Source organism: Corythoichthys intestinalis, chromosome 21, assembly GCF_030265065.1.
Source record: "Corythoichthys intestinalis isolate RoL2023-P3 chromosome 21, ASM3026506v1, whole genome shotgun sequence".
In the NCBI taxonomy this organism is placed as follows: domain Eukaryota; kingdom Metazoa; phylum Chordata; class Actinopteri; order Syngnathiformes; family Syngnathidae; genus Corythoichthys; species Corythoichthys intestinalis.
The window spans coordinates 15,262,875-15,275,649 of NC_080415.1; the positions used below are offsets into that span (position 1 = coordinate 15,262,875).

The window sequence follows — 12,775 nt, forward strand, 5'->3', positions numbered from 1 at the left end:
TTTGATGGCTTTCTGACATGGACTTGTTTCTTCAGCATTGTCCACAAGTTCTCAATGTGGTTTAAGTCAGGACTTTGGGAAGGCCATTCGAAAACCTTAATTCTAGCCTGATTTAGCCATTCCATTACCACTTTTGATGTGTGTTTGGGGTCATTGTCCTGTTGGAACACCCAACTGCGCCCAAGACCCAATCTTCGGGCAGATGACGTTAGGTTATCTTGAAGAATTTGAAGGTAATCCTCCTTCTTCATTATCCCATTTACTCTCTGTAAAGCACCAGTTCCATTGGTAGCAAAACAGCCCCACAGCATAATACTACCACCACAGTGCTTCACGGTAGGCAAGGTGTACTTGGGGTTAAAGGCCTCACCTTTTCTCCTCCAAACATATTGCTGGGCATTGTGGCCAAACAGCTCGATTTTTGTTTCGTCTGACCACAGAACTTTCCTCCAGAAGGTCTTTGTCCATGTGATCAGCAGCAAATTTCAGTCGAGCCTTAAGGTGCCACTTTTGGAGCAAGGGCTTCCTTCTTGCACGGCAGCCTCTCAGTCCATGGAGATGCAAAACACGCTTGACTGTGGACACTGACACCGGTGTTCCAGCAGCTTCTAATTCTTGGCAGATCTGCTTTTTGGTGATTCTCGGTTGAATCTTCACCCTCCTGACCAATTTTCTCTCAGCAGCAGGTGATAGCTTGCGTTTTCTTCCTGATCGTGGCAGTTCAAAACAGTGCCATGCACTTTATACTTACAAACAATTGTTTGCACTGTTGCTCTTGGGACCTGCAGCTGCTTTGAAATGGCTCCAAGTGACTCTCCTGACTTGTTCAATTCAATGATTCGCTTTTTCAGATCCATGCATGTATATTTTTGACCCAACAGATTTGATCACTTTTTCTGTTAACCCATAATAAAGTCATAAAAGAACCAAACTTCATGAATGTTTTTTGTGACAAAGAAGTATCTGTTCCAATCACTCTATCGGAGAAAAATCAGAGTTGGAGAAATAACTGGAAACTCAAGAGAGCCATGACATTATGTTCTTCACAAGTGTATGTAAACTTTTGACAACAACTATAGTTGGCTGACTAATCGGGAGAAAATTAATCATTTGGGACAGCCCAACCGGAACATATTTCCACCACACCCTTCTCACCTTTTTAACCCCTGACCCATTTTCATGCCTGATTTAATGTTGTGATCGAATATGTGTGACTGCCCTTCAGCTACCATTCGATTGAGCTTGGTCAAAGAATGACTTCAGTCCACATCGGTTTGTGCTGTACTTACTGATTTTTAGTGGATTGTTTTATATTTATTTCATTTCATATATGTATACCATAATTTTCAGACGATACGCCGCTACTTTTCCCCCCCGTTTTGAATCCTATGGTTTATAGTCCATTGCGGCCTATTTGAGGATTTATCTACATTAATAGGCAACACTTTATTTGACAGCGACGTCATAAGACTGTCATAAGACACTATCATGGGCATTAATGAATGCTTATGATAGATGTAATTAAGTGTCATCTGGCAAATTACGTCACTAACACCATTTATGTCCAGCTCGGATCTTTTGCATCCATTCAAAAGTGAGGTCATTTGCCGGATAACACAAAATGACATCCGTTATTTACTGTAGCGCCGCAATGCATAATAGGAGGCACGTTGGACGACAACAGTGTTGAGAGCGGGTATCAAGAGAGGTTGACCATCTCTGACAAGGGAGCAGTGATGGCAAAATGAAGCTTCTTGAAGCTATATAGCTTTGCAGCCAATTGGTTCAAAGCTTCATGGTGGTTCATTTGGCATTACGCCAGGTCTTATGATGCCACTGTGAAAGTGTTACCGGGTCATATCTTTTGGTGTAAATATAACATAATACAGTGAGGACAGCTGCAGCTTATAGTTCAGTGCAGCTCATCTATGAACTAATGCTTCTTGTCAAATTTGGTGGGTGGCGGCTTTTAGTCTCAAAATTACAGCATACTTGGTGTGTACCAGTATGGTCCCTGATATATCTCAATATTTTGTAGCCCGAAAGTTTATCGATATGCTCCCACCAAGAATCCAGATATCGTTTTAAAAAGGTGTCAAAGAAAAGGAACCACCTTCCATTAGAATAGTGTCTATGTTAGCTCACTGGCTGCCATTGACGGGGCTAGACGTCCAGTTCATTTTGACTGGATTAGACATCTAGCGCCGTCAATGGTGGACCGAAACCAGAGCTTTTTTTTGTGCATTTTGTGGGCATTTACACATCACTTCCTGTTCATTTTAAGACATTTTCAGGTTACTTCCTGTTTATTTTGAGTCCCTTCCAATTCATTTGAGGAGATTTTGGAGTCTTTTCATTTCTAGTACCCAAAATCAACAAGAGGTGACCTTTAAATGCTACAAAATCAACAGGACTTGTCAATGCCCCAAAAGAAAAAGGAAGTGACCAAAAATCAACGGTGAGGAATCTGACCTTTCAGCTTTCAGATTGCCGGAATCACGCCAGCCAAACCGGCGGAACCGAGCTAGCACAATTACAGTGGCCCGGGCGGCGGAATCCGACAACTCAACCAAAAGGCCAAACTCAGCGCGTCACCTTAGTCCTAGTCAGTTGTACTGACGCCATTTTAAAAGCTGGAAAAGGCTTCGAAACACAAGTTGACTATTTATTCCAAGTCGGCAGCAATCATACAGCAGAGAGAGACCCAGGCGAGGAGGGAAACTGGATCCACGGTCACCATATCACAGGTCAACAAAAGATTCCCGAGAAAAATGACAACGATTAGTTAAACATTCACTCTTTTAAAGGCTCTGGTAAGGCAAGCTGTGGTCCAGAAGAAGGATGTGTTTGGGTTTTGTTTAGGATGATCTCTTTTGTTGGCTGGGCGGGAGAGTTTTGGGCATTACTGTTGTCCGGCCAACGAGAGTTGAGAATTTTGCCATCCTCAACGCCACGTGAGTGCTGAGTGTTCACTTCTCAGTCGCAGGTTTCTCCGTATTAGATGTCCCGCCATTTGTTCTGGAATGTCCGGAAGAGGTAATTGCGGGATTTAGTGGTGCAGACGTGGGCTTGTAGATGTCTTGCCTATCTCCTGCTTGTCATCATCAATCTTGCTCAGTCAGCTGCACGTCGCGCGCGTTAAGCTTCCGTGTTCAGAAGGCGTCCTGTATCTTTCTGTCCTTATCTGCCCGTTTCTTGGCTCTGCCAGTTCTAATCATTACAAGTCCAAATTGTTTGTTTTTCTTAAACTATGATATAAATGCTATTTATTTGATATTAGGTGGGTTAGAATAATACAAACAGTAAATTCGAGAAAGGATACTATTCCCTTCAACAGGAAATGACGTGAAATGCCCCAAAATCAACTCGTTGCCTGGCACTGGCTGCCATTGACAGCCGTAGGCGTGTAATCCGTTTGAATTCGTTCATTCGCTGCCAACCTCACAGTTCAAATGGATTGGACGTTTACTAGTAATGAAGTCATTCCAATTCAAAGCAGAAGGATGAAAATAGCTTGTTTTTTCTGTTTATATGTTGTATTGTAGAATGATTTCCTGACCAATGTATCGATAATTGTTGTACTGCCATATCGTGAGCACTCAGAGGTTCCCACCTCTAGTATATACTTACGTGCATTTCACAATAAGATTGCTTCCCTAAATTACTACAGTATATAGGTTGGCCAGAAATTGCCATCTATCTTGAACATACTTAAGAATGAACAAAACCTGGGCCTCGCTGTAAGGCCACTTTATCACCAAGGTGTTCTTGTCCAAATGACACCCTCTCAAGACCTCCCTTATAAACGATGTGCGAGCACAATACAAAACTCTACTGTGGAAACCGCAAGTTGCTCTCCTGGCGTTCTTTGGGAGTAGAGCCCATATCACATTTCACTACATCATCCCGAGCGGGTGGTCATTATGTCATTCCCGAGTCCTGTTTTCTCGGAGAGAACAGACATGCCCGTGCCTTTGCTCACTTGGCCTGAGCGGAGAGAGTCCCTCCTAAAGAAATTCAAGACTCCGGCACGGTGACGCTGACAAAGCATCTGTCACGCGTTAACGTGCGCACAACTCCGCGAACTCCCACTGACCTTCTCCCGACCGCGGCGGAGGAGACGTCAAGCGCAATCTACTCCCAGCCGATGCATCACATCCACAGTGTTCGCTGTAAGTGTCATTGGAGGCGAGCGGAGCTCCAGGTGCATGTGTCCCACAGGCCCGGCGCTGTTGTGGAAAACCAGCTCCTCGTATCGCTTCTGGCCTTGACAAAATATTTATAGAACTGACACACTGACCACAATAAATACTTTGGAACTTCATTTGTTCTGACTTAAGAGCGTATTGTGAGAGCAGTGGGAGGAATTCAGTCAGTCAGTCCCAAAGCTGTCGGCAGGCCTGCAATCACTCCTCCATTGTGCCACTTTCTTGCACAACTCCATACAAAAATGCAAAAAATGGTGCTGCATAGAACCTTGTTCCCACAAGACGGTGGTTACAACTAGGGTTGTCCCGATCATGTTTTTTTTGCTCCCGATCCGATCGTTTTAGTTTGAGTAGCTGCCGATCACGATATTTCCCGAGCCGATTGCTTTTTTTTTTTTGCTCCTCATTCCCGATATTTTTTCCCGATCATATACATTTTGGCAATGCATTAAGAAAAAAATGAATAAAACCCGGACGAATATATACATTCAACATACAGTACATAAGTACTGTATTTGTTTATTATGACAATAAATCCTCAAGATGGCATTTACATTATTAACATTCTTTCTGTGAGAGGGATCCACGGATAGAAAGACTTGTAATTCTTAAAGGATAAATGTGACTTTGTATATTGCGATTAAATATTGCCATCTAGTGTATTTGTTGAGCTTTCAGTAAATGATACTGTAGCCATTTAACTGTTCTGCCCAAATGCATGATGGGAAGTGCAACCATGACTGTGCGTAGTGGCACCAATTCTTATATCTTTTCTGCGTTGGGAAATAACATAGGGTGTTAAGAAAAAGATCAACTACTACCTTTCTTCCCCACATTACTTCCCACAATATTTTTAATTGTTGAGAGGGGGATTTTAAGGCTTTAGCCAATTAAAGAAAGGCTCCAAAGACTGCCTAAATTCACTCTACTCATTTTACAATGCCTTTTAGCTCCATATATAGGTAAAACGGCGCCTTAATAGATTGAACGCGACAATGCGTGAGTGGGTCGTGCAGCGCATGCGTTAATTGCATTAAATATTTTAATGTGATTGATTAAAAAAAAATTAATTACCGCCGTTAACGCGATAAATTTGATAGTCCTACTTTAAGCCAAAACTAAAGACTCTGGATGAGTGTAAGACATTTTGTCTGTAACGTGAAATACAATTAGAAAACGATTTAACTAAAAAAAAAAAAAAAAAAAAAAAAAATATATATATATATATATATATATATATATATATATATATATATATATATATATATATATATATTGAAAAAAGGCATGTCCGATATTTTTTTGCCGATTCCGATACTTTGAAAATGACGTGACCGGGATATCTTTAGTTACAACTATAGGGGATGCTCAAGCCCCTCCAAAAGCTAGATACATACACAAAAAGGAAGTGATATATGGCTTCAATGTGGAAGTTTGTCGTTATTTTTGCTTAATTTGTTTTTCTGGAGCGCATTTCTGATACCGCTAGTTATTCAAAACTGAAATTTCACAATGTTTTCACACTTTCATTGTTTTTTTTCCCCACAGTAACACTTCTCCTCAAATAGTCATGGCAGCCACCGTAGATGTACCGATAACCAGAGGTGAAAGTGGCCAGAATTTCTTGCCGGAACTCCCTGACATAAAGGTCACCACGGAACCAGATTATTTATTTTTTTATGGCTCCTAAAACCACAGTTATGCAAAGAAAAATACTTTTGGTGGTTATACCTGTAATATGCAATAGGTTTTACACAGCATTATGCTACTGCATTCATACCTGTCAACCCGAGGCCGTCGGCAATCTTACAAATAGTGACGTACGCCCTTTCAAATTGGTGACTAATCTTACGTTTTATATAGCGTGCAATATTTAACAAAAATAAAACTCAATTTTTAAAATGATATGAATTTATTGGTAATATTGTCACATATAACCTGGTGCAATCAAAGAACAAGATCTTCAGCTACATTATGATTACTAATATTTAACAGTTACTTTTGTCAGAATTGTATATAGCACTTTGGGCAATTTCTAACATGTCTTTTGATGGCTGCACTCAAGGGCGTAGGTTTGCATAGGGACGGTAGGGACATAACACTACCAACTTTTCAGGATGCTCAAATTATCCCCACCAATTTTTGAGCAACCTTATTTGCATTATATAATGTCTTCAGTTATATAGGTCATTTAGATTGTTTTCGTATATGTTGTAAGGATAGAATTGATCCTACCATTATAAAGTGAATTACAGTACTTTTATTATGTTCAGACTTACACTGACCCCTTTTCACTCGCTGAATGTGCCAGTCCATTTTCCCCCCTAAAACGCAGGTTTGATTGGCTGATGACTTGACCCCCCCCCCACACCCCCATTCACAGCCTGACAGAAATACAACATGCCGCCTCCCCCCGCCAGCAGCAGCCACTGTAAGTAGTGTAAAAAAAACGTCAATGTTGTAGAGGTGGGGAACACCCCACTAATTTCACTACAGTGCTTCAAGTCAGTTTTATTCACTGGGATTTCTTGAAATAAGAAAACGGCTAGCTGAAAATGAGCTTAACAGACAAGTTAAAGACAAATTAAAAATAGTTCGGGGGCTTAAGCCGCCATCAAACTGCTATGGCAACAAATAGACATATTGTTCTATCAAACACAACAGTTCTTTTGGCTTAAAATACAGCAGTTTATCTTAAAGAGGGGTGCAAGAGCAGAAACTGCTTTTTCAGCCTTGTACCGTGTTTTCCTCCATATAAAAATTAATTTTTAAAAATTGTTAATTTGGATTGTTGTTAACACATATGTAAATCTGACATTAGCAGATGGTAATCTTCTTGGAGAGGCGTGTGTGGCAGCCTGGAAGTTTTTTTTTTTTTTTTTAACATGGAGGTTTGACATTTGCCGTCATATTTTCAGGATCAAAGCACTGTTCCACCCCGTTCCATCCCTGAATTTTATACTGCCATACCGGACCGTTCCGGCTCACTTTCACCCCTGCCCATAAAACACTCAAACACAACAGGTTTTGGGCATCCATCTTCAGTAAATTCTTGCGGCTTTGACTTCAGGAGAGTAATGAGGCTTTTCCGAAAAACAGCATTTAATGAAACCACTCTTAAGTCGCTTTTCTGACATTTGTTTTATTTTGCGGAAAACTAACGGAAATGCACCTTTTAACAAGGAGCAAAACGGCAAATTTCATATTGCCATGGGCATCCTTTACTATGCCTTTGGGTGTTTTACCCAGTTTCTATTGCAACCTGCTGAGTACATTCAGTGACACCCTAAGCTTAGTAGTAACTTCCCTCTTAGAGCACCATGATGGCGAGGTATTGCTTGTTGATCAGTTGTTAGGTCTTGGTCTCATGATGGTACGGTGAAGAGGGCTGTTGAAAAAAAACAAAACATTCTTAGATTCATGGATCAAAAACCTGTTGTGAAATTTGCCGTTCATCTTCTTACGGAACAGCAAGTTGTGAAATCAGTACTGAAACACTGAACTGTTGAACATCTGCATTCACAAGTCTGGAGAAGGGTTATGATGAGTTCACCTGAAAAAGTTATAGTCACTTTGAGTTCATCCTGATACTGTATTTCACCAGAAAGCCAAATATCCCAAACATTTTACAAGCAGTATAGATCCTTTAAAATCTGTGTCATCCTTGCAAGAATGAATAACACGAGGATTTTGGCATGTAAAGGTCTCTGGAGCTTGTGTCTTACTGTAAACTATGGATTCTTAAACAAGATTGGTTGAGGTTTGGACCCTTTTCTTCCTGACACAAATTCTATCATTCTTAACCTACTGTTGCAACAAAAGGTAATAGCATGTATTGCGACGTCACGATGCTTTTTTGACAAAAACTCTTGAAGTGTAAGGAGGAGTCGTAGCACAGACAAAACCTGCCAGGGTTGTCTTTAATAGCGTATAATCTGCGTGTTGTGATACCATTTTGTCCAAATGCATGTGTTGGCAGAACTATTTATCTCATAAAAGCGAGTACATCACTAATACAAGTGATATCCACATGAAACAGAATCGATCTTGAAATATGCAAAACTATTACTCGTGCCAAAGGCTAACCTAATAAAAGTCTGTAATGTTTCGAGTTTCTGCCCGGCAGCTTGTGCAACCCTAGAGCTGTCCAAGAGGCTTTGCGGCGATGAAAAACATTTTACTGGAACAGCAAACATTCCGGCCTTCGGCGGCGATTACGCCACGTCAAGATGATCCCGCCACCGCGCGCCCCACCCTCAGTAGTTTTCAATCAAGCTTTTCCCAAGACTGCAAATGGTTGCTGTAATGAAATAAGTGTGTACGGTTCAGGATGGTCAAACTAAAGTGTCCACTTTCAAGATGTACAAATTTGTATTTCTTTAAGAATTTAGCGCATTTTGCAAAAATCGTCAGATACTCAGAGTCAAACTCGGTTGCAAAAATATGTGATTGGGATAACCCTATTAACTCATTTGCTCCCAAAAACATATAAATATGTTCGAGTTTTAATTGTTTCAGTGTCCCAAAAACGTATTTATACGTCTTTTACGTTTTTTTTTTTAACCTAAACCACAATGCACAATGCTCAAAACTCATTTTAAAGCAACAAAACTGGCCACAGGAGGGCAGTAGCGCATTTTGTAAGAACTCATCTCGGGCCAAGAAAGGAAGTGAAGAAAAATAATCTGGAAACGGAAGTTGGAGGGATCTTGTGAAGACTCGTTAGAATTTGAGAAAAATGTGAAGAACGATCGGGAAAAAAAAGGCAAACGACACTGGAGGAGTGTTTTGAAAAGAAAACAAAACCATCGTCAAAGAAGGATTCAAAAAAATCTATCTTGATGAGACAGACGGTGACGGCCACAACAGCGTCAGGTTCCACACGCGTTCTGCGGAGGTCACGTTGCGTTACTCCTGAGCCTGAGGTTGAAACCAGCGATGAAGATGATGAAAAAAGTGAGACCGATCTTGATCCGGACTCATCAGATTACTGGGAGCCACCTCATTCAACCAGGAGCAGCCGAGAGCCTTCTCCGTTGTTATGTTCGCAAGTAGTTCAACAGTTCAATAGTTTAGTTATGTGTAAATAAATTGTTACTTTGCGATCAAAAGCTCTGTTTGTCTTGTTGTTTATGTTATTTTGTAGAACGAAGACATTATTTAGATGTTTGGGGTGTCACAAAAGCGAAAAATAGCTGTGTTAAAGTCAAAGTTATGTTTGAAATGTATGCTTTTACAAAAAGCTCGATTTCTCTTTTTTCATCAGAAATTAGAAAATTGCTCAAACTAAGCTATTTTCTAATGCTGATTTCTAAAGAATGGAAAAAGATATGAACTAACTTTTTTTTCTGCTGAAAGACGAGAGTAATCTTTCTTTTGGTGGGTTCCATGTTTATATAGCAATAGAACAGAATTTTCTGTGGGCCTTGCAAAATCAGTCAAAATCCAGTAAAATGGCCGGGAGCGAAGGGCCTTGCTCCGGTGAAAATGGCTGGGAGTGAATGAGTTAAGTACTGAAGGAATCTGACCTTTTAGCCAGTTTGCGGGAATCACGCCAGTCAAATCACCGAAACTGCACTAGCGCTATTCCAACGACCCGGGCCGGCGGAACTCGGCCAACCCGGCCAAAAGGCCAAACTCCGCACGTTCACCTTAGTCTTAACCCCTTGTACTGACTCCCATTTTAAAAGCTGGAAAAAGGCTTAGAAACACAAGTTGACAATTTATTCAAAGTCTGAAGCAATCAGACAGCGCAGAGAGACCCAGGCGAGGAAGCAAACTAGATCCAGGGTTATCATATCACAAGTCAACAAAAGATTTCCGAGAAAAAAGACAACAATTAGTTAAACATTCAGTCATTTAAAGGCTCTAGTGAGGCGGGCTGTGGTCCGGAAGAAGGGTGTGTTTGGGCGTTGTTTAGGGTTATTCTCTTTGTGGATTGGGCAGGAAGGTTTTGGGCGTTACTGTTGTCAAGTTAACGAGAGTTGAGGATTTTGTCACCTCATCGCCACGTGAGTGCTGAGCATCAACTTCTCAGTCACGGGTTCCTCATTATCAGATGTTCACTGTTAAAATTGACACTTCTAAAACCAGTAAGAAAAATTATGAAATGAGATGAGATAGGATTTGCTTATATCAAAAAAAAATTCTGCCAATGGCGCAATGGTAACCTTGTCTTGATAAGTATTCTTAAAATAAGACATCCAATCAGGATGGAGATCTTGAAACCCGTTATATTTTACTTGTTCATCCTGACTGAATTCTTAAAATAAGATATTCATTAAATATATGAATATGATTACTTAAGAATATGGAATCTTAAAATAAGACATTCATTCAGGATGAATGGATGTCTTATTTTAAGAATTCTTACCAAGACAAAAATTGCTTGTTCCATTGGCAGGATTTTCTTACTTGTTATCAGCAAATCTTATCTCATTTGAAATAATTTTTTACTCGTTTTAGAAGTGGCATTTTTTCCAATGTTCCTTGTGGCAAGACAAAACGTCCCGCCATTTGTTCTGGATTGTCCGGAAGAGCTGATTGCGGGATTTGGTGGTGCAGACGTGGGCTTGCAGATGTTTTGCCTATCACCTGCTTGTCAGGGTCATTCTTGCTCAGTCAGCTGTATGACATGTGCGTTGGCCTTCTGTGGTCAGAAGGCGTCCCCTATCTGTTCTGCCCTTATCTGCCCATTGTCTTGGCGCTGCAATTGCTAATCATTTCAAGTCCAACTGTTCATAATATCAAGTATATTCTGCTTGTTTTTCTTAAACTATGATATATCTAAATGCTATTTATCAAATATTGGGTGTGTTAGAGTGAAACTAACAGTCAAACAGTAAAGACGAGAAAAAATACTATTCAATACAGTAATGAAAAAGATTCTCAAGGGAGGTTGTCATTCTTGCAGGGATGGACTGAACATCTCCACGGGTCAAAAAGCTTCCACAGAGCCGAATAAGCCCCGATCGCTCAGCCGAGTCCGAGTCAACGGAATACCGTGAAGACAACTTGAGGTGAGGAAGCAGCTGTCAGCAGGAGTTTTCAGTCTGAAGTTCCACAGAAATCTCCTCACCGTTACTTATCATCGCATGAAGGCTCAAGTTGAATACGCGTTGGTTCTTAAGTGAAATATGTTCGGCACGGGATTAGAGGACTGCAGTTTGTTTTGCTAGTGAACGTTTTTGATCCCGAAAGCAGCGCGAAGCTTCCGCAGGACAAGTTTGCTTCAGGAGGCCAGATGAGTAGTGACATAAGTTTACACAACGTCACTCTGCAGTTGGTGTGCAGAGCGGATGTTGACTCGGAAGGATCGATTCAATCGCACGTGCATGAAGTCGCTCAATATGGTTGTTTAAACTTGCTTTTTGACATACTGTTGTAGCACTTCCTTTTTCTTTTATCCTGTCCTGTTCAGCTGTTTGGACATGTGGAATGGTAAATCGGGATGCCTTTCATTCTGGAACAGTTTTGCTATGCCACAGGGGAGTTTGAAATTCTTCCTCTGTGGGTGTATGTATTTTATGTTTATCTTAAAATGCAGCCGCGCAGAAAATGGTTTGAGGGCACAGACAAACAGAAAAGACACCAGGTCAAGGGATACATGCTGTATATAACAAGCATTATTGAATATACATGCTGCATGACTATAGAATTACAAAGTCAAGACTTTACAGAAAGAAGGAGGGACAGGAAAGTTAAGGTAGGACAGAGCCGGGTTCGTGCGCAGGGAGTGCTACTGATGTGAAGTCGAGAACTCTAATTAGGACTAATTAATTGGTGCGTTGAAATCTTATAGCTACAAAGACAGTGTTTGCACAAACAGCCCCCATTTGTGTCTAATAGAGCCTGTTTGTGAGTGTAACAGTTTTAAATCTGAATTCATCATGCAGGTGTAAAGAAATGCTCGCGCAGCCCTTCCAAATAAATATGTTGGCCTTGCAAAACCTTTTAAGCTACTAAGTACGTGAATCCTTACTATTTTTATTAATTTAATTCAAATTAATTTATTCACACACGCACATCCATATTCACAAAGTGTACATAATCTCATAATGCTGAGCTAGGATCATGTGTGAGTCAGGTCTCCTTAGGAAGCTACTCAAAGCTTATAGACAGGAGCCTGTGTACATTAAGACAATCATAAGAAGATAAATTATAAGAAGAGCAGAAAAAGAAAGTACAAAAGAAAATAAATACTTCCCTAGAACAGGAGAATTTATAACCTACGTATGTTGAAATATTTATATCAGATCTGATCAGAATGCTTTTTAACATTGTTTTAAAGGTGAAGATGGATTTCAACACTTTTAACTTGTCGTTGAGCTCATTCCAAAAACTGCGGGCCTCTAGATACCATGTCTTCTTTTTTTGAGATCATTGTTCCTGGTATCAGGAGTATGGAGAGGAGTCCAGACATAGACTTCACTATCATTTGATGGGACACGGGGTTTGGGGCCGATCTGTTGGTGGCCTAGTTTCCAAAATTTATAATTCAAATATTTTAAAAACCAAAGCCATTAGCGACATAAAAACAAAACAGGCACATCCCTCAGGCATATATG

General features: G+C 40.5%; 1 protein-coding gene across 4 annotated transcripts in view; it reads left to right on the plus strand.

The window, feature by feature from the left end:
- Window positions 1-12,775, plus strand: part of LOC130910056 (dual specificity protein phosphatase 3-like) — a 126,028-nt gene that overhangs the window by 60,787 nt on the left and 52,466 nt on the right. For 2 of the 4 annotated variants that reach the window (XM_057827091.1, XM_057827090.1), the window contains exon 4: window positions 11,122-11,227. The exons of 1 other annotated variant lie outside the window; for it this stretch is intronic. In XM_057827091.1, the coding sequence (XP_057683074.1) occupies window positions 11,122-11,172 (51 nt within the window). In that variant the 3' untranslated portion in view covers window positions 11,173-11,227. Of the gene's footprint in view, window positions 1-5,756; window positions 5,775-11,121; window positions 11,228-12,775 lie in introns of those variants that run through there. One more of the 4 variants, XM_057827095.1, reaches the window with a different exon arrangement.